A 24,658-nucleotide genomic window follows, 5' to 3' on the forward strand; every position below is an offset into this window, starting at 1 on the left:
CATCATCATTGTTGCAATATATCATCCAGGGAATACTATAGTAAGATCTACTTGAAACAGCTTCATCTTGCATCTTGTACCAGAGTTACCAAGGAATCACAGGATGGTTTGGGTTGGAAGAGACCTTAAAGCTCATCCAGTTCCAACCCCCCTGCCATGTGCCGGGACACCTTCCACCAGACCAGGTTGCTTAAGGCCTGTCCAGCCTGGCCTTGAACACTGCCACGAATGGAGTAGCCACAGCTTCTCTGGGCACCCTGTTTCATAGTTTCATAGTGAAATTCGTTTTCCTAATATATAATCTAAATCTACCTTCTTTCAGCATGCGACTTTAGTTGTGTTTTCATTGTTTCTTGAGTTAATTTGATATGCATTATTCCAATACTTGCTGTTGTTCTTGTAAGTTAGACTAGGAACAGTCAGAATTTTGCATGCCTGTTCTTTAAATGGTGATGCTACAAAGCAATATAGAAGGGTCTTTTACATTTGCTGGCGAGGTTCAGATCAACCAAACCCTGGATTCATCACTTTCCTTAGGCAATGGGCATGGTTTGCTGTAGGGTGAGAAAATTAACCTTCTTCACCTCTTCCGCCAACCCTGGAGAAGCAGCTTCTGCCTTGGTGATTTAACCACCCGGAGCGGCACCACAGCCTCCCTCAGACAGCGCCCTTCACCTTCACGTGTTACAGGACGGAGAACAAGGGGAGCCACAGGCACCTCTGGATCGCTAGAAATGAACGTTCGGGAAACTGGAGGCAGCTAAGTCCCCATGGATCCGCTTCCTTCCCTGCAAGAAAGATGTGCTTCAGTGCAGTGAGAGGGAGGCGATCGGAGTCCCCAAACGCCCAGTGCCTCTGAGCACAGCCGCACTGCTCTGCCGCCGGAGGAAGCAACGGCGGGCCGGAAACGATCCGCTTTCCGCTTCCCCTCCGCCCCGGAAGAGGGGAGCGAAGCAGCGGCCATGCAGGTCTCCAGCCTCAACGAGGTGAAGATCTATAGCCTCAGCGCCGGCAGGAGCCTCCCGGAGGTGAGGGGCGGCGGGGCGAGGGAGGGGGCGGGTGGGCCAGGGGACGCGCTGCAGGCCCGGGACAGGCGCTCCCTCAGCCGTGTGCCGTAGGGGGGGGGGCGGTTAGAAACGCGTTGTACGCTTGGGGCCTGAGCTGCAGCCTGGGCCCGAGCGGCTCATGGAGCTGGCCCTGCTCCGTGTGCGCTTGTGGTGAGGGTGGAGGGTCGGTAACTGAAACCAGCTACAGGTATTCTTAGGCTACGAATACAGACTGAATGGGTGTATCTGTAATTGTAGGTGTGTTATTCTGTAGATCTCTAAAATCCACGAGTTCCTAAGATTGGTGGTTTTTTGGGTTTTGTTTTTTTTTGGGGGGGGGCTGGTGTTTTTTTTTTTTTTTTTTTTTTGATGTGGAATGGTTAAAAATACCAGTGGAAATTTTAAAATAATCAAGGAGAAAAAAAAAAAGATCATTAATGGCCGGAATGTCTTGTACTTACAATTTGGATAAACCTTAAGGGATTCTCTGGTTTCTTTATGAATAATGAGCTCAAGACTGATTTATGTGTTTTCTTGCAGTGGCTCTCAGACAGGAAGAAAAGGGCTTTACAGAAGAAAGATGTGGGTGAGTTTTCTCATCATATGATCCTCTGTAATACTGCATTACACACATAGTGTGCAAGTCCAGAGGGAGACACTTCACTGGCTGATATAGGGAAGTTATGCACAGCTTATATTTTAACAACTACAAAATTAAAACTATAAATAATTACTCCAACTTCCTATATAGCTTTATGTGAACAGCATATTACCTGTACTGTTTTAAATTTCAGACATTAAGTATTGGGGTAGATTCTACAGAAACATGACGGGTGAATTACATGACTACATGACTGTATAGAAACATGATTGATGAATTACATGTATAGCTTATAAACCATGAACTCCATGTATGTATGCATGCTATAAGCTCCATATATATATATACTCCCAACTATAAACTCCCCTATTGTATTATGCTAATCTTAGAGTGCAGGAAGATCATAACTTTAACCTAAAATCATTATACAAAATAAAAATGGCTAGGAAGAGATGTATAAGAAATTCAACCAACCAAAAAATACAGGGAGTTAACAGGAGGATGGAATACGTTATACAACATCTTAGTTGCATAAAATGTGTGATAAATATTTGCTACAACATTATATAGTAACTTGTTATGTAGTTACCTTAGACATTTATTTTTGCATGGAGGTAGCCCCCACATGGGCTTAACAGACTGTTAATCTGCGTATAACACGTTAATTCTACTTAAAAGATCTTTATACTTTCCAAGATTCTTTTAACAATATTTGAAAAATAAATAAAGGTATACTTTTAAAGATATTCCCTATATCCAATTAACTTGACATTCTTCCATAAGAAACCATTGACAGGTTTTTGTACTGATACAACCATGCTACCTAAACAACAACCTTTTTGTTTTTTTTTTTAATAGATATCCGTAGAAGAATTGAGCTTATTCAAGACTTTGAAATGCCCACGGTTAGCACAAAGATTAAGGTATCGAGAGATGGACAGTATATTATGGCAGTTGGTGAGTTAACAATGTCTCTCTGTAGCAGAGGCCCAAAGTGCTAGAAAACCTTGATTGCAGAATGACTTAGTATTTCAGGTAGACTTGGTAAGAGTTCATTTTTGAATGTAGAATTGAACTGTTTTGGAAGCTTACTCTTAAGATGTGATAGACTGCTGTTTGGTAGTGGTATTGTGAAATTCTGCTTTTTAGAATACAGGTGTTGTTAGGAAGAGACATTTGAAGATCACCTAGTTCCAACCCCTCTTCCACTGGGTGTTTATAGTACAATTAAAACCTAAGCCGTTTATAACACAGTTAAAAACTAAATTCTTCATTATTTTTGTTGTCTGTAAATTTGCTTTAAGTAACTTCTGAACATCATTGTCGGGTATTGTTTCAAAGGATGGAGGATAATGCTACATTTTGTAACTTCGTCAAAGCAGGATCCAGACATCAGAACTTCAGTAGGTAGTAATAACATAAGGAGACTTGGTCTTTCAGACTTATGGAAGGTATTGTTCAGTTCTGTATGATGTATCTGTTTATCAGAAGAACTGACATACAAGAAGGGTGCTTTCAGGCACCAAAGACAAAAAAAAGGCTGTAGAATTATGTTACTAAGAGATATGTTTTTCCAGTCACAGACAATTTGGTAAGATTGGAATACTTACAGTTGAAATGTAGTAAAGTAATACAAGTCATTATAGTAAAGAGAAAAAAAAAGGAAAGAAAAATAAGCTTTAATGTTATATTTTTGTTAAAATTTTTAATTAAAGACCAAATTATTCTTCCAGGAACTTACAAGCCAAGAATCCGCTGTTTTGATGCCTATCAGTTGTCCCAGAAATTTGAAAGATGCTTAGATTCTGAAGGTTAGTATAAGCTATAGCTGTTAGCACAAGATGTCTTTCATGTGTAATTCAGATAGTACTCAAATAGAAACTTACGTCTCTGTGTTGAGGGGCAAAACGTACACTGGGGGAACATGAGAATCTAGAGTAAAACATCATCTTGTCTTTACCTCTGTATCTTTCCCTTTTCCTCCTCCTTCCAAATTCTTTCCTCCCTTGGGGTGATGTGAAGAATGTAAGGTTTACCTTGAGTTGGTAGGCATGGTGTCTAGAGTGTGAATGAGGCTGAAGTCTTGTGCTCTGTTTGGGGTGGGGAATGTGACATGGGTACGATGGCTGGGTGGTGGCCAGATCTACCTTCTTCCCCCTTTGAAGCAGTAAGGTAGGAGAATGCACTATGGTTGCACCATTGCTCCTGAAATGAGCTCTCACGGCTTGTTTTCTGGAGCCCAAGCTCCGTTACAGGTTAGAGAGCATTTCCTGGGAGTGGGTTGGTTGGTTGGTTGGTTTGTTTGTTTGCTTGTTTGTTTTCTTGGAAGCAAGGTACTTGATGGTAGCATGGCCAAGAATCTAATTACACCTTATTTGCTACTAATTTTAATGGAGAACAACTATGGTGAGGAAAGCCAGGAGCCACCTAGACAATGGGAAAAGGGGGATCTGCTGGCAGTTAGACTAGGGGATTAGATCAGAGCTGCTGTGGCTCTGAGTTTTAGGGTGCACAGATTTGAGGAATGGTGTTTGGCTTTTTTTGTTTTGTTTTGTTTGAGGACTGCAATGTTAGAAGACAGATGGCTGAAAACTGAGGTAGGGGGGTGACCAAAGCAATGAAGGGGTGAGCATAGGGTGGCAGAAGTCCTAAATCATTATGGAAAAATGAAACTGGTCTGTGATGTATGTGAAAGTGGTGTGAAAAATAAAAATTGGGAACCACTGAGTTAGGTAAGGAAAAGGGGAGTGTTTTTTTTACCTTGTGCCTCAGGGCTACAGAGGGTCAGGTAGGGTGAAGGCATGGTGCTACAACATAGGGGAGGAGTAGTGGTGGGGCAGGGGTTCAGAGAGATTGGGGAGAGGAAGGTATGGCAAGAGTGAGACCCACTTCGAAAGAGTAGGAGTCATAATAGTAAATGATTGCTGGTAATTAGAGCTTAAAGTATATATTTTTTTTAACTGGCATCTTACTAGACTGTGAAAGTATGTTTAATTTGTAAGGTAGCATAGAGTCACTTCAGGTAACCTTAAATGAGCTACCTCATTTTAATGGAACCTATTTAGCTGAAGGAGCTATTCCCTAATGTTTCCAACCCAGCTCATTTGAAACTAGGCAAAGCTCAATACATTGCAGTGTTCAGCACTGTAGCTTTCACATTTGTGATTTTTTTTTTTTTGATTATTGAAACTTTTTGGAAGTGCTAACCCTGTAGAAGGATTGCATGTGCAAGTTTGTGCATAGTATGTCCAAGCTTATGCCATTTTTTATCATCTTTGACGGGTTGCTAAAGGTCCACGGACCACACACTTACTGAAAACCATTTGATGAGACCTTCCCTGAGCCAATAAATACACAGCTGAGCATTGTGTTGAAGAACGTGTCAAGTATAAAAGAACGATAAAGAGATTACAAGATGCTTCATAAGTTTCTAAAGTTTTAGAAAACTACTTGTTGTTTTGCAAATAGAGTTATATAATTAAAGATTTTATCACAGTGCCTGAGTTTTGCATTGACACCTGTGGGGAATACTTATATGACTAAAGGTTAGCGTGAGTGTAAATGTTTTGAGGATTTATGCCAATGTTTGCAAGTAAGCTTGCTTACTTAGTTGACTTAAAATTCTCTTGCTCTCTCCTCTAGTGGTTACATTTGAGATTTTATCAGATGATTACTCAAAGGTATGTTGAATGCTTTCAATGTATAAATGAAAAAATGGTTTAATATGTATATTAAAATGCATTTTCATATATAGTAAAGGCAGTCAATCAACACAACTTTTGAAATAGAAAGGTTTTTTTAAAAAAGCAAACAAAACATTTTTTGTACCATCAAAATGTTGTTTTCTTTGTCTCTTTGTATTGTAATTTGTCTTGCCACTCTTAAGGTCTTTTGTCTGCAGTAGAGAAAAAGGTCAAATAATGTTTTTTATTACAAACAAACTGAGGAAAATGGAATTAGTTTTTCTTTCTGGGATGACATTTAGTCACAGTCCATTATGACAAGTGCTACACCGATGCACCATTTTTGAGAGGTGGGATAGCTGCGGATTAGTTAATAGCCTAATTTCTCAGTGTTGTTTTAGCCAACATGATTGTAAGCATATGAATGAAGCAAAAATTGTGGAGAGAAGTAAAGTTGTTTGCTAATTTTGAAGTGTTTATTTCGATTTTGTTTGTGGGGGTTGTTTGTTTTGTTTGTTGTTGTTGGTGACTTTTTTTTTTTGAGAAGAAACCTTAGCACTTCTGGTGCAGGTTTGTTTTAGTAAATATTTCTTATTTGATCAGAGACAGTGTCATCCAGCCTTCTAGCTTTAGTCTCTTCAAAATTTTTCCCATATTTCCAAAGATGTGCATGAATTCAAGTAGCAGAAGGCAGTGACTAACACAGTACAGTAGCCTCTTGCTTGTTTGTCTGCAGAGGAGTGTGTCTGGTTGTACAAACCAGTTATTTGGGAGACTGAGGAACACACTATGTTTGCAAATACGATTCTGAGTGGTTATGAAGAGTAGCTGTTATGTGTGTTTTCAGCTGAAATTAGTACTATATTTCAGACTGAAACCCTACTTTCACAACTTAATACAACCCAATTTTCGATTTCATTTTTCTAAAACTTACCAAATCATTAGAAAGAAAACTAATTTCAGGTAGCTGTCGTGATGCTTTGAACATGCCAGAAAGAAGGAATATTATTTGAGAAATTACACTTGAAGTACTCAGAATCATGAAAATGCTGATTTGAGGGGGACCTTAAGACATCTGAGCAAGACTGTCAAAACCTGCAAGAATGGCAGTTCCACAGTTCACTGAATAAATTGTTGCATTACTGCACTACATCTTAATAAATAATTTTCTCTTCCTGTTCAACCTGCCCAGGAAAATCTGAAATTTTTTACTGTTGCTACTGCAAAGAGTTTGATTCTTGTCATTTTTGTAACTGTGCTTCAGTTCTAGCTGCTGTTAGGTTGCCCTGCAGGGTGCTCTTTGCCTGGCTAAACAAGCTGAGATTCTTCCAACCTTTCTGTATGTTTTGTGTTTTGCCCCTTGTCTGTCTTGGTAGCCTTCTTGATGCCCTCAACATCCATCTTGAGTTAGGGTTCCAGCACTAGACACACTGCCTCGTTCTTTAGTAGCCCAGGGAACTTAGCTTCTCTCCAGTCTGCTCCCCCTATCCTCATAAGATTGCCTCTTGAGGCTTGTTTTCATTTTCACAGTGAGAGCGCGTTGTTGGCTTTCATTCATGCTGGTATCCATAAGGCCAATTGAACTTCTGTGAAGAGCTTTGCCTGTGGTAAACTTCAGTTAAAAGCATAAATCATTAGGCAGATAAAAGCATTAAGGCATTAGGCACACAAAGGATTGATTAGGATGTATATGAAAAGCATTATTATGTAACACTGACTGTGCAGCTGCATCTGTAATCTCATACAAAATTGTAGTTATGCTTTTGAAAAATTATATTCCACTTGGTCTTGGACCAGGATGAGTGAGTCCACAAATATAGGTTGAAACATTAGGGATTTCAACATTTCTGGCATCAGTATTTTGGTAAACATTTTCTGATACCAGTATCGGAAAAAGCAGGGGGACTTGGTGAATAAGCATAAAGTCCTAGCCCAGATCAGTACTTTCTCTGTGTCTTGTAAGGGAAGAATGTACAAATACAGCAATAAAGATGACATTCAGAATAACTTTTGTACTTCTCCTTTCCTGAACTTCTCATCTTTATTTTTAGTGTTGCTAACAATATACTCCAGCAGTAGGATACTTAAAATCTTCATTATCTATTACTTTTAGAAGACTCATGGACTACACATAAACTAAATGACAGCTTTTCTTAATCTAAGCTAAATAGGGATGAGGCTCAGAGTCAAGAGTTAGCCTGTAATTATCCATGTATGTTTTGTGGCATGAGTTTGGGCCAGGCCAACTGTTCTTCTGTCACACAGTGCCTGAGTATGGTTTGAGGTACAGCATGAGTGTAACGGAGGTTGTGGACAATGTTGTATCTGGAGTAGGAAGAGCTCTTTCATATGGATATGAGTTGTGCTATGTTAACTTGCCATCAGGACTATAGAGGCAAGTTCTGGCCTATTTTATTTACTAGCATAGATCTAGCCTTCTAAAAATGCTTTCCTGTGGGGTGTTCTAGGACTGAGGTGTTTGTGTTTCAGAAAGAAAATATGTGCTTATTCAGATGGCAGACAAAAAAATTATACAAAGGTCTTTGGTTTCATTTATTGGAATGCTGCTGTGTGTCAGGATGTATGTACAGTTTTTTGTCTTAATATCTGTGAGCATACTGGTGTAAGCATGGCATTATACCTGAAAGAAAACAGTAAATCTGGTGCCTGAAGGAAGTACAGATGTTAATTTTGGTGCAGCACAACACCAAGATAACTAATACTGCTCTGGTTCCAGAGTTGCTTTTAGGGTGTCTGTCACATATACTCTCATGGATATTCATTTAATATTTATTAGTAAAGCTCTTTGCTGTAGCTGGTGAGAATGATGAAGGACTAATTGATTATAATTTTAATAGAAATGGTTTAAAGAAGTTGTGATTAACCTGTGTGAGCTCAAAAAAAATCACTGAAGTCTGTGCTGTAAAATGAGGAGATTGTAATCTGCTTCTGTATGCTTCAGTGCTTTCTATTTTATTTTCAGGTTGTCTTCCTGCAGTGTGGCAGATTTGTGGAGTTTCATTCACAGCATGGCCATTACTACAAGACAAGAATACCAAAATTTGGTAGAGATTTCTCTTACCACTATCCATCATGTGACCTGTATTTTGTAGGAGCAAGGTATTGATTAAATTACGTATTTTTTTCACTACTGTTAGCAGTATTTTCCAAGAATAAAATGAGCATTAAAATACCAGAAACGTTAAAAATTTGAAGTGGCATTTCCCTCTAAATTAATAATAGAGACTGTTTGTGAAGAGTGGTTAATGTGGGAAAAATAAGATTAATTTGGTTTCCTGTACTGTTTTAAGACTTTCTGATTCTTAAACCAGGTACATCATATATTTGCAAATTTGTTATAGAAACTGCAGTTCAGTGTACTGTTTTAAAAAGTGATTGGCATCTAAGTAAGGAAAATTAAATATCTTTTCTGTCCTGGTTGATGTTTTGTGAGTCAAATCACATGAAATAATTAATTGACTTTGTGAGAAGACTAATAAAATGCGGTCTGTATGGTTTCAAGCAAAGTAAATAGCAATTCAAGATGTAACATAAATCATAGGAAAAGAAAAGATCTTAAAGGAATTCATGCATCTTTTCCCTGCAAAAGGAATAATTGGTAAGATACTGTAGTAATAAATATATTTGGTAAACATGCACATTTTTCTGTTTTTAACATTGAAGGATAGAGTTGTCGTAGGTTTTTATGTTGTGAAGACTGTAAATTATGTATTTGGTAAAATGAGGCTGTTAGAACTTTTATGACTATTCCTAACTTATGACAGTATTTTTCAGTATTCATAATAGAAAGGAGTAATTCTGGAATTTTCCTTTGTAGTTCTGAAGTATACAGGCTAAATCTGGAACAAGGAAGGTTTCTGAACTCCCTGCAAACTGATGCTTCGTAAGTTATTTGGGCTGCATGATGCCTATCTGTCGTTTCCACCAGGTGGAAGCAAACTACTAGTATGCTTGCCATCAGTGCTGTATCTGAATACTGCCCAAATGCATTGAAGAGTTGAAAAGGAACATATGCCGAGCCTGAGCCGTGTTTTATGTTCTGTAATTATTTGTTCTAGTTTTTATGTTTTAATTGAGTTTTCTTTTGTGGATATTTTAAAATTGCTTAATATAGACTTGTAATAGGTATTGTATAACTTGAACTTAAGAGTGTTTCATTAAAACTGTGCCATTATTGCTCAATTTAGCCATCTTATAGAGATCTACCCACAGGGTATGTACTTTCCCAGACATGTCTTTGTCCTTCTGCTCTTGGAGTAGCCCAAAGAGAATTTTTATATCTCCGGCATTTGTCTCATTCTTTTGAAAACACTGCTAGAGCAGGAGCCCAGCTTCTTTCATGTTGGGAGAGGCAGATGAGAACAACAGACTTGATGAGATAAAGTGGCTCGTTGGTGGGCAGCAGCTGGTGTTCAGCTTAATGGGATAGCTTAATGGATGAAGCAATATTTGGGAAGGCATGTTACAGAAACTGAGCAGCAGAGACAAAAAGGGGAATCCTGCAGCAAGAGAGCTAAGTGTGTCGTGTAAAATCTGAATTGAGAGAGGTGAAACTTGAAGCTGTAAAAAGGTTATGAAGTGGGGAAGTTGGATGGGTTATAGAATTGGAGGTGGACACCTTTGAATGGAAGAAGCTGGAAAGCACCTTGATGAATGGTGTAAAGAGAAATATTTGTACTTTGGAAGAGTTGCTGGAGAAATGGGATGCTTGAGTGAGGGAAAGGAAGGCAGGCCATTCATCAGAATGTGGTGGAGGTGTAAGCTTTCGAACATGAGTAATTGGGAAGACCTTTTGACATAACTGGGTTGTTTAAGAATGTAGTGGAGCAGAGCAGTATGGCAAGGCTTGGTGGTGGGTATGGGCAGAGAAATGCAGAGTCATTCAGGTTGGAGAGAACCATAGACCTCAGTCTCCTGCTGAAGGCACGGTCATGCTGAATTCAGATGAATTTTCCCAGGGTATATGAAAACTCCAAGGATGGAAGTTCCACAGCCTCTGTGGACAACCTATTCTAGTGCTTAATTATCCATATAGCATAAAAACATTATCCTTACATTCAGTTGGAACCTTATCTATTTCAAGGAAGCAGCAGTGTCTCTGATGCTCCAAATTCTTGGTAAGCTCCTCCTAGTGTAAGAAACTGCTATTAGGTGGCCATCTGTCTGTCCCTGCCTCTCTCTCTCTCTCCAGCTTTTACCTTTCCAGGCTGAGCAATTGTGTACCTGATTACAGGAATCTTTTTGGTTGTTCATGTGTTAAATTAGCCTGAGGTCATTAAACTTGCTCCTTTTTCTGTTTCAGAGAGAGTAATGTCTGTGACATAAATCCTGTACATTTCCTGTTTGCTATGGGGACAGCTGAGGTAAATGTTAGCATTCCTTTTAAGTAAAGGACAATAATGTTTGGGTTTTTTTATATTGGTTTGCGCGAGGATAAGAAATGACGGGAACCTAGTTAATTAATGTGATCTCATTGCTGTGTTAAGCATAGATCTGTTAAACAAGGTGACTTTTTACAGCACAGAGCAGATATATTGTCTGAGCAGCTTTGGTTGCTGAGATGCTCAAGATTTTTGTCGATGGGAGAGAAAATGTTATCTTGCTTTGCAGTGTAGCCATCTGTAGAAATTAGCTAGCATGTATACCCTATTAATCATCAGAGATTAATTTCTTAATTATGTTGATTCAGATCACATTTTTGAAAATCAAAAGTGAAATGTGAGGAGCTTGTATGCTACTATTAGAATAACTCGTGTTAACCTAGGATATCTTGATTAATCGTAGATTAAATAATTCATATTTTAAACATTTTCAGGATACCAGACATCAGTTGCATAAGCTTAAAATGTATTTTCTAAACTCTTTAGGGTAAAGTGGAATGCTGGGACCCTAGAACTAGAAATCGAGTTGGGCTGTTGGACTGTGCTTTAAGCAGTGTGACAGCAGATACTGAGTGAGTAAAGGCCACCTTTTCAAAGTGTCATCTTTTGGGTTGTTTTTTTTCCAGAAGTTCTGCTTTTAGAAACAAATCCCACTTTGCATTAAAATGGCGTGCCCATGGTCCTCTCTTCTCACTGCTAGTGTGAATAAAGGATTTTCTTAGTCATAAAGGAGTCTCTCAGTCATTGATCTTAGTAGTGGCTATTATTATATACAACCACAAGTTGTAAATGTAAACAGTGCAGCTTTCTGAAGTAGTGTTTCTGAGTGATATCTTCAAATTAATTTACGTTAAGTGTCTCAGTTGCTTTTTAACATCTAAAAATTATTTGCAGCCTTTATTGAAAGAATGTCTAACTCCAAGCATTGTGCTTTGCAGGATAGAAGGTTTACCATCCATTTCAGCACTGAAATTTGATGGAGCTTTGAATATGGCTGTTGGAACATCTACTGGGCAGGTAGACTTAACTTCATCTACAACAATACTAAGGAGATCCTGGTTTTGCAATTGCCAGTCCAGGTCTATCACATGCTGAGTGCATTTATTGTAATGTAAATACCTATGACAATACAAATAAATAAAAGTATTTGCAAGAGCATAAATCTCATAGTGTAACAATAGCCATTCTTAAATTGCAGATTGATTTTGTCAGATGATCTTGCCCTTCAGAAGTAGGGACCACTTAATATCATCACAACCTGCATACTACACAACTTCAAATTCTGTAGTTTTTATGATGTGGGGAATTTGCTACTTTTTGAGACTCTTAATCAGTATCATCTCAGTTCAGCAGATCTGCTTCCCTTACCTTCATGGTGGCTAAAAAGGTAGAATTGAAGTCTTTCAACTACCGTTTTTACTGTCCTTCTGTAAGGGATCATTTAGATTCATTTATTCATTGTTGCCATGGTATTTTTCAAGTGAAGTATGGGGATTTTTTTCTACTTTGGTCAGTCTTTTCACAGGTTTGGAAAACTAGCTTGTTCAAGAGCAGATATATATGGTGTTTCACTGAGTGAAAATGATAGTCACTGAATGTGAAAGGGGGTAAGAAAATTCAGACCTTGTAAGAACAGCACAAGAATCTGAAAGTGAAATATTAATAATTAAGGAATACATAGAGCCTTGAAAACTATTATTTTTTTTCAATAGGTATTTGAAAGACTTTAGAAAGATGGTGAGCTCTTAATTTTGCTCTTAATTTTTCTAGACTGAAGCACATTGAGATTAAGATATATTGCCAGAATAAACTAGGTGCTCTTAATAAGTAAATTCTGTTTTCAGAATTTAAAACTACTTATGTAAATCCTGTCCTTGCTTTTAAGTAAAAAAACCTGAAGTTTGGTTAAATCTTTAGTGTGCTTGACTTTATCTTGTTCTTACAGTATTGTAAGTTTAATCTGTCTCATTCTTCAAGGTTTTATTATATGATCTCCGGTCTAGTAATCCGTTAATAGTCAAAGATCACCACTATGGCCTGCCTATTAAGTCAGTTCAGTTTCAGCGTCAGTTGGATTTAATTATCTCTGCAGATTCTCGAATCATAAAAATGTGGAACAAAGATACGGTAAGTGTTTTTATGTTGGTGCGTTTAGTTTTCTCAATTTTTACTTGTTGGTTGGGTTTTTCTTTTGTTTTGTTTTTTTTCATGCAGCTTAAATAATAAAGCTGAAATTGAGTGTAGGAAGTCGTGTTTTTAACATGTCCTAATTTCCATAGCATTTTGTCCTGTCTGACTGAATAAAGCAACATCTGGGAAGTTATTCAACAGCTTGTCAGGCATAAAGATATAGTCAGGTATTTTTTAGCTGTTTGTACATGCCTGCCTAAGATGCTTCTTTCAGTAGAAGGATTTAAACAGAAAAAGTAGTATCTTAGCAATTGCCCTGGTTTGCGTATTTCTGTCTGCTTGAATACATCCAGTTATGATTTTCGTCAGAGAGAAACATGGTCATTCCAGTTTCCTTGCGCAAAGAAGGGCTGACTTCAAAGGTAGATCAGTTAGTTTATGACCCATTAAAATCAAGTGCTGCTTATTTGCACAGAAGCCTATTTGGATATTGAAGCCTGGATCCAAATAACAGCATGTATTGTGTTGTATTGATGTATTATGTTGCAGCAATGTCTGTCCCTGCTTTTTGCACTTCTAAGTGAAATATAAATTTTTAGCTTTCATAACACTTTATTTCATTGTATTATGCTGTTATTTTCCTTATCTTACTTTTCCAATGAAGCCTGCACAAAATATGTTACCCCATAATTTCATTGTGATACTACTGTAACTTGGCTTGTTCTGTTTGAGGGGCTATGTTTAGTCATGTATTCCTGCTCAAAAATGTGCTCTATCTATGCTTTTCTGGCTTTACAGTGAAACATATCAAGAACAGTTGTAGTTTAAGGACACTTTTTTCTGAATATTTCAAGTAATCATTTCTCTATTGTGCTTCTTCATGAACTTTCAGCAGCCTCGTTTATTTTTTCTGTGATCACAAGCAGTTTTTTGTAAGCTCCTCTGCAGTTATTTTTTTGTTGTTTAAAAGAGCAAATAAATTATTGGTAATTATTTAAAACATCTGCAGTGGCCTCTCTCCATTTTTCCTAGGTATATACATCTCTCTCATTGAGAATGAAACACTGTAAGGTTTGTCAGGTGGCCTCTGCAGTGGGAAAAGGGAGGTTTTCTTACTGCTGAAGGCAAAGATAGCTTTGGACTCTTTCCTAGAGTATGTTCCAGCTGGCTCCACCTCTCCCAGATGTTGGTTCCTGACTATCTCTGGCTGGGAACCAACTGCAGAGGCAGACTGTGGGGTGGAGAGCGTATGGCTTTGATACCAGAATAGCCCCATGCTGAGACGTGCCTTGGGGTGGGGAGCATGAGGCTTTTGTCTGCTAAGACTGGGGTGGAGGAGGACTCTTATTAATCATCCGAGAGAGACCAGAGGTGGGTGGGGTAACAGCATGTAACTGGGAGGGAAAGGAAGGGCCCAGAAAGGTAGGTGGGATTGCTGCAGGGAAAGAAAAAAGAGGAATAGGATCAAAATTTGCTCTGTTCCTGTCCCTCATTTAGAACCGTGTAGGCATGTACTCTCATGCTTCAGATTCTGTGGCCCAGTTCTTATAGACTCTACAGGCTGTCTTGTGCATTGGCTTATAAGAACACCTGTATTATGTCTGGGTTTTTCAGACTCTGTTCCAATTCTTTTTTTTTTTTTTGGGGGGGGGAAATGTTGTTTCCTGATTGTATCTCTTTCTTAAATAACCTTTATAACTTCAATTCTGGTCTAAGCTAAATGTCACTGGGTGCTTTTACTGCTTTTATATTTAGACTGCTTTGACACTGAGTTTATAAAGTGCTGAGCTATATTTCATGTAACATGAGCAAGGTGGAAGAACCAAGTTCCAGACTCAAACTCCACTCCCAATCCATGATTTGAAAAAATAAAATGATTTAAAGATACCACATTGAGTTGAACAAGATGGGAGTTACACTGACGATGTGCCAGGAGCTTATGGACTTCACCCCCCTTTTGCACAAAATAAAGTAAATCTGACACATTTTCAACACAGAAGTGTGAGCTAAGAAAACAGAGGGGCCACTGTATGTTGCTGTGTCTTCAGCAACTAGTAGGCTAGACTTCCTTGTAAGAGATCGGATCAGAGACAAAATGTTAAGTTACTTGTGTTATGTTCAGATATTTTAATAACATCCTAGTGTTCTGCAAAATCTGTTCCATCTTTATTCCATTGTATTTCTTAGCTTCTATAATGGCCATTCTTAATGTTAAGATTTACTAAATCATGTTGTTTGGAGTACTTCATAATATATTTTCTTCCTACAATTTCAGGGGAAGATATTTACTTCAATGGAGCCAGAATACGATATCAATGATGTCTGCCTCTATCCAAATTCAGGTACGTTAGCTATATTAATGTCTTTGTTAAGTTCAAAAGGGAAGGCCTGTGTTAATCCAAGCTGGGGTCTTTTTTTCTGTTTAGGTGATGTGAATTAGTTCTGCTTTCCTCCTAGAGCTAGGAATAAATGGTTACTTGTCAGTTAGTGTCATTTCTTCTGCATTTGTATTAGATTGGAGCCTCTTCACAGTTAGAAGCTGCTGTGCTGTCAATTGAGTGGTTGACCTCTTTTGCTCTTTCAAATATCTGAAGTGTTTCATTTCATAAGAATAGGAATTTTGGCTTTTTGTCTTGGCTAAATCCCAGATGAGTTGGAGCTTGCTTTCTAGAGCTAGGAAAAACCTTTTTACAGCACGTTTACAATTTTTTACAAGTGTTTATAGCTATTTGGTCTTCCTTTGTTTTAGATACGGCCCTTGCTGTGCCCTCCCTTAGACTGAATACTTTGGTTTTAAGTGTAGATTCCTAAGTGCATGGATTTGTATGCTTTTCATGACTGTTCTCAAATTTATAGTGTCTCAACATTATGTTTAGAGGCCAAAACTGAGGGTCACTTTTAACCAAAGTTTCCAGATCCCACCAGGAGTAAAAATGGTTTTAGTATGTGCACTTGTGCTTTGATTGTATCTTATATTGCACCTGACCTTAATTTTCCTTGATTGATCTGAGTTGCTTAGCTCTTAACTGCTATGTGACACCTGCTTCCTTTTTAGAAAGAGTATTGGAAAAGATTAAATAAAAATTAGGGCCACAAGGATGGTATAGGGTAAAAAGCTCTTGATCCAGAGAACGCTTGTGTTGCAAACTGTTGTTATGCTAATTTTAGAGGTAGTAGCGAAGACAATGTGACTTGGACTTTGATTCATGCTAGCAGCTCAAATTCAAGACTGTAGATAAGCAAATTTGAGATTTCTAACAAATTAAAACTTGTCTTTTCTGCCAACTTTGGTTAAGAATGTGTCCTTTTTTCTCTTTTTCTGTAAGATGAGCACTTAAATCTTGATCCCTGCTGAGGTAGTGGGCATTTTTGACCTTATGCAGCCACAAAACTATAATGGTCTTCAGAACCTTGCTGCTGAAAATGCAAAGTCACTTCCATGGTGCTCAGGTTTAGCCCCCTCTGCTGATGTTCCACTACTTAGGAATTGGACTAGGTTTTTCTGAGCCCTCAAAAAAACACTGATACTGTTTTTATTTGTGTGCCATGTACTTGTTTTTCTCAGATCAAAGTGCCAGAAATAATGTAAGCAAAGAATTGAAGCCTGCCAAAACTGGGACTTTATGGCATGGGCTGAGCATGCATCTTGTGTGCCCTGTTTTTGTGTATGAGTTGGTTGGGGTATATTTGAGAATAAATGCGTGGTAACAGTGTGGACTGTGCAACATGGGTGTAGACAAACCTGATCTTCTCCCATCCATAATTGCTACAGAGAAAGAGGTTATTGAAGTAAATGTTCTTTAGCATTTCATCCTGGTATCATCTCTGAGTTTATTGATCTGATCCAAAAGAGAGCCCAGGTGTGAATTAACGTCCATGCAGCATTGATAACAAAGAGCTCATGACAGAGAGTGAAACAGAAGTAAGGTATTTGACAGTGTTGAATCTTGGTATAATTTAGTTTGGAAGGGACCTCTGGGGGTCATATATTTCCTTCTCAAGGCAGGGCCAAAGTTGAAGTTGTATATAACTTCAAAGTCTGATCAGGTTGCTTGGGTCATAACCAGTCGAATATTTACAAGGATAGATGTTACTCAGCTATGGATGCTCTGTAGCCTCTCTGGTACGTAGGCATACCTCAAGTGCTGTTGCAGAAATCATTTTCATGAGATTGTGGAGGAAGAATCTTGTAGCACAAAGAATTTAATGCACGCCCTAAGAATTGCTTATCTCCTTAATGTTGCTTGTTGAATGTTACTTTATCATGTGTCGGTGATCTGGATTGTGTGTTCCAGTCTTGGGTCTCCTCTTTAAGTCAGTTCTGCTTTTTTTACTCTTTTGTTCTTTGAGCATGTTTGTAGGGCAGCAGGTTGATGTCTTTTGGTAAGAACTGTTGGATTGTAATTTATAATCATACAGAGACAGAAGGGAAAAACTAGGGCATATTGCAATGGAAATTAAGAGATTTAAGGTAATAGGTTATGCACTGCATGTTTGTCATAAATACTGTTGCTCCAGAATTTAGGATGCTTAGGTCCACCACATGCTTATTCAGAATGTAAAGAATAATAACAATTGACTATCAGAAAATAAGGAAATAATTCCAGTAATATGAGGTTGTAGTTAACGGAAAACTGGATAGATAATATCTGTGTGCTAGTATAGCTATAGGCTCAGTGCTCTAATTGGTACCCCAGTATTCTCAGAGCAGGGCTGAATGTTTGTGAAGCCAGCATGGCACAGGAAACCCAAAAGATTTTTGCCTAGCTTGTGTTTTAGCACTTAGTGTGAAACTGCTGCTTAGAAAGTCCATACTCTAATCTCACCCTTATGAAATGGTTTTAACACTGCATTGCTGCAGTCAAAAAACCATAATGGAAAGGTGGATACATTGTAACATTAAATGCTCTGAAATAGTGACCATGTCAGTGGACAAGGCTAAAACTACAGATGTCATCTCTTTATCTAAATTGGAGAGGTATAGATTTGAGGGATGGACTGTTTGGTGGATGAGGAATTGGTCGGATGGTTGCATCCAGAGGGTTATGCAACAGCTCAGTGTCCAGATGGAAAGGAATGACAAGTGGTGTCCCCTGAGTCATCCATATGGGGATGTTTACTGTTTAATATCTTTATCAGTGACACAGACAGTGTGATCGAGTGTACCCTCAGCAAGTTTGCAAGTAACACCAAGCTGATGGTGTGATTGACACACCTGAGGGATAGGAAGCCACCCAGTGGACAGGCTCAAGAGGTGAGCCCATGCAAACCTCATGAAGTTCAACAAGGCTGAGTGCAGGGTCTTGCACCTGGGTCAGAGCAAAGCCTGGTATCAATACAGGCTGGGGAATGAAGAGATTGATAGTATGCTTGAGGAGAAGGACTTGGGGGTGCTGGTGGATGACAAGCTGGGCATGACCCATCAGTATGTACTTACAGCCCAAAAACCCAATATGCTGGGCTGCATCAAATTGTTCTTTTTCAGTAACTTTGTGTGAGTTTTGTTGTAGTTGTTTGTTTGTTTTTTTTTTAATTTAGTTATTTTACCAACTAGCTTGAGTATTGCTGTCTTTCACGGGAAGCAACCCCTTGTGTATCTTTGACCAAACTGCATGATGACAGACTTCAGTGTGGATGTCTTAAACTAGTTGTGGATCTCTTTTCTCTGATCACACATGCACAGAATGGGGCTACAGGAAAAAAGGTTTACACTTAGGAGTAGTGTTGACTTAGCTTCAGTTAAGTTGTAGACTGTAAATGAAATTCAGTAGCATCTTCAGGTTATAGAAATCTGTGCCTCATTTGTTTTAATTACTGGAAAACAAGTTCTTAAGTTAAAACTGCATTTTCTAAAACTGCTTCTTCCCTTTACTTCATGTTCCCTTTACTTCATGTTCTTGTTTTGGTTCCTTTAAATTGAAGATACTGTATTGCAGAGAACTTTCCAAAGATGGTCTTATTTAAACATCTCTGAAAAAAGAGTTCTCATTTCCCTTTTAAAGTGATCAGACTAGGCTGCTGTGTAGTTTGCTAGGGTGTGGTCTCCCCATAGAAATTGCTTAAAACTAGCAAGCTGAAACAATGAAAATGCATGGAGTAGACTTCTCCATTCACAGAGTTGTTCCTTATTTTTTTTCTTCTTTCATTTTGCCTGTAGTATACACCCATGTACTGTTCCAAAGACTGGTTTTGCCTCCTTTAATTATTGGTGGAAGACTCTCAAAGAGGAGGTTTTCTCTTTACTGTCATCTTTGAAGCACCTGCAGAATTAACTTCTGTCCTTTTATTTCTAGTTATTCATATTAAGTCAGTGGAAAAATGTTTTGTCTCCTGAAACAGTAGTGAGCATGCTGATATGTTATGGGAGCATGTAACCTACATACTAGACTATAGTGCATTGTGCGTGTGTCTGTATGTATATATATGTATATACTGTAAGTTCTTACTTTTCCCTTAAATTGCCTGCAGACCTTTCCATGTATGGTTTTTAGCCTCAGTGTGCTGACTAAGCTTTCACAAATGCCCTGCTTTGCCAGGAAAGCAAACCCCCTTTTTTCTGACATTTTGAGTCCAGCTGTATTGTGTATTTTTAATAAAAGGATTAGGTAGGAAGGATTACTCCACCCATGTTAATTGCGTTCCTCTACTTGGGTGTAAATTATATTTCTACCCTCTGGGTGTGTAGTAATTGACCCAATTATTCATAGTCTCAGTGGCGTATGTTAGAGTACTTTTAGATCAGAATGTTATCTAACTTGATTGTTCTTTTCTTCATTTGTTGCATTACCTGGTGATCAGCTATGTTTGAAATAAAAAATTGAGATAAATGTCAAAGTATATGCCAGATGTCATTATTCCCTTATGTGAAAGGAAATTGAGGGTATTTCTCATTTTGAGCTCACAAGAAGTCTTGTGGTAATTGGAGATTTTCCATGGGTTTTAACATTTCTCCAGTAATATTTTGTATTTAGAATATTTACAGCCCTTGTTTGTGGTGTTTCTTAGGTATATTTATAGATATTTCAGATTTTACTTTTGCCCCTTTTGGCTAATATCACTGCATTTGAAGCCACAATATCCTTTCTCTCATTTCATGTTGAGAAGCTACTCTTGTGTTGGTTTCCCAAGATAAAATATGAACAGAGGTATTATGAACCATGTTAAGATTTATGAATTTGTTTAGACTGTAGGTGTGTGTTTTAAAACAAAAAAACCCAACCCCCCTTGTATACATAATACAAGTTTATCCCTAAGGTAGGGTTTTGAGTGCAGTACTAACTGGATTTGTTCTAAACGGTAATAATGGAATGAACTGTTTAAATTTGGTGTGAAAATTCGCAGCCCCCAGTTGTCAGGATTTAGCGTTGCTTGAAGTGGTCCTGAGTAGTTAAGATAAAGCACAAAAGGGGATGAATGTGTAGGAAAGGAAGCTTGCTAATTGTGTTTCTTTCAGACCTTTTTTATCTTACCCTTTAATACAACATAGACTGATTATAGATCCGAAATAGCTGTTCCATTGCAGGTCAAGAATGTTCCCTGTATGAGCTACAGGTAATGTGATTTCACCCAACTTCTCTAACCTAGGAAGAGTTCTTTCCTTACAAATACTCAGGTTGCCATTCTGATATTTTTACTATTTTGGTTTTGGTGCCATCAATTTTTCCGTTTTTCCCATTTCTTTTCCTGGTAAAATATTTTTAAGTCTGATATACTACAAAAAAAAAGTGATTTAAAAGCCTCAAGTTTTATATATACATATATATATATTTAAAAAGTAATTTTATCCTTTTGTGACCAATATTTTTAAATGTGGAAATCTCTTTTTAGGAATGCTAATGACTGCCAATGAAGCCCCTAAAATGAATATCTATTATATACCAGTAAGTAAAACAAATTGTTGCTGATATTGCTTTTTTAAAACTTAGTAGTGTGGTGCCATTGAAGTACTCATGTTGGAAAATTACTTATGCAAATTCCTATCTACATTCTCTGACTTTTCATGATAAAGTAAATTTAAGCCTACCATATTTTATTAATGTAGCATATATAATTACTAAAAAAACAACCTGTAAGTTGCCTTACGCTACCAGTGCCAAAACTGGCTAGTGACAGAAGGAGATTCAAATGGAGCTTTGCCAGAAAAAAAGTAGGTTTTTGATAGAGGATCAGAAAAAATTCCTGAGTTGGGACAATGTAGCTTACTTTCAAGGCAATAATTTTGCTTTGGTGTGAAATACTTCATTACTGCCGTTTAATATGCAATGTATAGTGACATAGTCATGGCAGTAGATACTCTGTTCTGACAAAGAAATGTTAATTGTGTGACTTCAAGTACAGCTCTTCTCTGTAGCTTCTGCTCAGTGCCCTACTTGAATTGCAGCTTTTCTCTTGAGAAACTCTTCACTTGAAAGGCTTAACTGTAGGTTAGCTATGTTGTATTTCTGCGGATTGGTTTCAGGAGACTTAAGAGCAAGCTGCCTGGGGTTAGGGAATGTTACAGAAAATTACGTGTGCGTTTCACTCTTGTTTTGCTTTTAGTTCTGCAGTGCATTCACTGGGGTTTTTATTTTTGGCCTGGTAGGAGATAAATAGCAGGATATATATGTGAATATATACACAGAGTATCTGACCAGACTTTAAAAGTATGTACGCTTGAGTAATTTTATTCACATTCTAGATAAGCAATAAAATTTGTTAATTTTGAAATATATATTTTAATTATTTTAAAATCAGCTGAGAAGTCTTCCTTCAAATTATAAATTTTAAATTAATTTTACTTAATTTATTTCTGAGTTATCCCTGTGTGCCTTGTATGATCTTCATTACATTTTTATATGGAGATTCATTGGTTTATATCTTTCTTTGTGGCATGGGCACTATATACCTGTTGTACATATGTGTCTAAACACAACAGTATATCCCTTTAAACAATTCTATTGTCTGGTTATACTTTCTTGTGTTACTAGGTTTTTGCACTTAAAGGTAAAAATTTATACATGAGTTCTTTGTGTGTCATTTATGTCAGGTTGTTCTTTGGTTGTAAATTATTTATGTCTCTAATTCAGCTCTAACCAACTTAAATTTTGTTACCTGGAGTATTTGATGCTTTGGATAACAAGGGGGGTGGGGGGATGACAAAGGTTTTTCTATTAAGACAAAGTTTTAGCTGTAGTTAGAAGCTGAACGCTTTGTTTCTGTTCACTTTGTCCTTTGTAAGATTTTGAAGAGTATTTCTACAAGCATTCTTTTTATCTGTCTTTTTAACTAATGGATTGAGGAAGATAAGCTCCCATATTTTCAAAGTCTGTTTAGTTTTTTAAACTTGAATGGACTAGTTACTCAGTTCAAGTAATTCAGAGGGAAAAAGCATTCCTTCTGTCACTAAGGGTAAGGTTCAGCTTCTCTCTGAAAATTGTGCACTGAGATTTTTTTATGCAGGTGTGTATGATGACTTTACACCTATAGTACATTGTGGGCACGTATGCAGTGTTGCTGCTTAGCCAAAAATTTAGTTGTCTTGACTGTCACCAGCAATGAATGTTAGAACTTGTTCTAGCCAGTATTATTCTGAGTATTCTTCCACATACTGTAAATCAAAATGAAGAATGCTTTTTTTTCACACTTTCAAATATCTTGCTCTCACACAATTCTCTGTGAATACTGAATTCACCTTCCTGAAGCCAGATAAGTAATTTTACCCAAGAAAAATAAACAATGTATGTTAGATCTTAAATCATACTTAACAGATATTGTTGCAAAACTAAATACTGACTAATACTGTCTAGTATTTCTGCAGCATGCAGGCTATTCCAATGAGTAATAACACAAATCTTTTCTTTAAACCTTCTTCCTTTTCCTCTGTTCTCTGATTATTGGTACCTCAGTCTCTCTTTTTATGGGTTTTACATTCACAGTAACACATGAGTGTACAAATGGACTCAAATTGTGAATGTTAAAATGTAAAACCAATTAAGAGTTCTATTTTTAAAATAGTACTGTGTATAAGAAGACTTACAATTTGACGTTAAGGCTACTACCCAGATGAAATTTGCTTTTTGCATAAGCTAAACTTTTCCAGTTCATGTCAATGGCTTTGAGATTGAAGGATGCTGAAGATACCTTAAATAAGTATTCAACAATCTGTAGTTCATTTCAAAACATGGGATGCTTATTTTAGACAACAAAAAGGTTAATGATATTGAGAAGTTACTCTAAAATAGGACAGAAGTTTCAGTCTCATAACTGGCTTTTTTACCCTGTCTTCATTTTCATGGCCAAAACAGAATGGGCTGGGATAGTGTTGTGTAATTGAAGGGTTTCTTACTGCATTTCCTAAAAATCAAATCTGTAGCTCACTAAATCTGTTCTTAGTTTTTTAATCTCCTTTTTAAATGAAGGCAGTATAAAATGGCGAGGTCGTGTCAGCCTTAAGCTGCTCCAGGGCATTTGTTATTAAGGAAGACTTGGTGTTATTAACGTTTTCATGTTACAGTTCTGTACCTTGATCTTTTGGTCTAGTTTTTTGAGCTCAAAGATGCACACCTGTCCTTTGGTTTCTGTGTCAGTAGATTACTAAGGCATGGGTTTTTTCCATCCTTGGGACACTGAGTAAATTTCCTTGCATGGGCAAAGATGAGTTTAGTTGCATGTGTCTTTGGAGGAAAACTTTAAAAAACTAGTGGATTGTTTTATTATCTGATCTCTTTTCATAATTTCATTTTCTGTCTTTTTGTAACAACTAGGACTCATTGTTTTTCCAATGAATAGCTTAATTTTCTATTTGTTTGTTTACTTTGAGATAGATTTGAATACTACTTATAATGTATTCTCCATTTTTGAGATGTTGACAAGAACTTAGTTATAGTTCTTGAATTCCACAACAGAATAAATGCCTTGGGGAAATGGTACTACTAAAAAGGACAGTTATGTTTCAGAGCTCTTGGAAGTACTTTTATGTAAATAGAATCCATTTGATTGCCCTACCCCCTCAATCCCATATAGCGCTAGTAATTACTCTCTTTTTGTGAGTCTTCACTGGAACAGCTACAGGGAATTATCATGATTATGGTCAAGGAAGATACTTAAAACCTGAAATGTATGGTGACATGCACCAGCCTTCTAATTTACAACATAAGAAATAAAATCTTCAAAAGAAGATATGCACAGAAGTCAAGAGTCCTGCAGAGCAGGCATGCATATGTACACGATGGGTGCAGACATACCCATCATCCTTTGTTCTTGATTGAAGTTGGCCAGACAGTGTAGGACTGTGCCCAGTCTAATATACCCTGCTTCTCAGCAGGTTTTATTAGTGTGGGCACAGTGCTGTGCTAAAACAGCTACATGGCTTGTGAGTGAGAGCTGGCTCATGTCCGGCCAGCTTGGAGTACGGTCTGACTGAGCTCATGTCTGACTGAATTATCTGTGTACATGTGCCCATTCTCTCCATTGTTAATGCCAAAGCTAAATTTCCATTGCAAAACAAAAAATGACTGTGTCTTGACCTTCAGGATTATAAAAGAATGGACAGCAGGTATCATAATACTGTCTGCAAACGAAATGGTGTGCATCAGCTTTTCCTGCAGAATTTTCAATAAGATAGGTGTGACAATGGAGACTAGGAATGTCTGAGAGAACTGTTTTTCTTAAAAAAAACCCTAAAAACCTAGCAATAAAACCCCCAATCAGTTTGTTTTTTTTTTTTTGCAAAGCTATTAGTAGAGGGAAAAGAAGGTGATTTTTGGTTTGCTACAAAGGACAGGCAGGTTTGCTTTTAAATGGCAAGATGCCTTATGC

At 37.6% G+C, this 24,658-nt stretch overlaps 1 protein-coding gene across 1 annotated transcript in view; it reads left to right on the plus strand.

Moving 5' to 3' along the window:
- The first annotated feature begins 934 nt into the window (after positions 1-934).
- Positions 935-24,658, plus strand: part of NOL10 (nucleolar protein 10) — a 51,878-nt gene continuing 28,154 nt past the window's right edge. The window contains exons 1-13 of the mRNA XM_005146062.4: positions 935-1,028; positions 1,587-1,632; positions 2,506-2,604; positions 3,381-3,458; positions 5,290-5,327; positions 8,314-8,450; positions 9,169-9,234; positions 10,654-10,714; positions 11,219-11,304; positions 11,671-11,749; positions 12,710-12,859; positions 15,138-15,204; positions 20,690-20,742. Of these exons, the coding sequence (XP_005146119.1) occupies positions 963-1,028; positions 1,587-1,632; positions 2,506-2,604; positions 3,381-3,458; positions 5,290-5,327; positions 8,314-8,450; positions 9,169-9,234; positions 10,654-10,714; positions 11,219-11,304; positions 11,671-11,749; positions 12,710-12,859; positions 15,138-15,204; positions 20,690-20,742 (1,026 nt within the window). The 5' untranslated portion in view covers positions 935-962. The remainder of the gene's footprint in view (positions 1,029-1,586; positions 1,633-2,505; positions 2,605-3,380; positions 3,459-5,289; positions 5,328-8,313; positions 8,451-9,168; positions 9,235-10,653; positions 10,715-11,218; positions 11,305-11,670; positions 11,750-12,709; positions 12,860-15,137; positions 15,205-20,689; positions 20,743-24,658) is intronic.

Source organism: Melopsittacus undulatus, chromosome 3, assembly GCF_012275295.1.
Source record: "Melopsittacus undulatus isolate bMelUnd1 chromosome 3, bMelUnd1.mat.Z, whole genome shotgun sequence".
In the NCBI taxonomy this organism is placed as follows: Eukaryota; Metazoa; Chordata; class Aves; order Psittaciformes; family Psittaculidae; genus Melopsittacus; species Melopsittacus undulatus.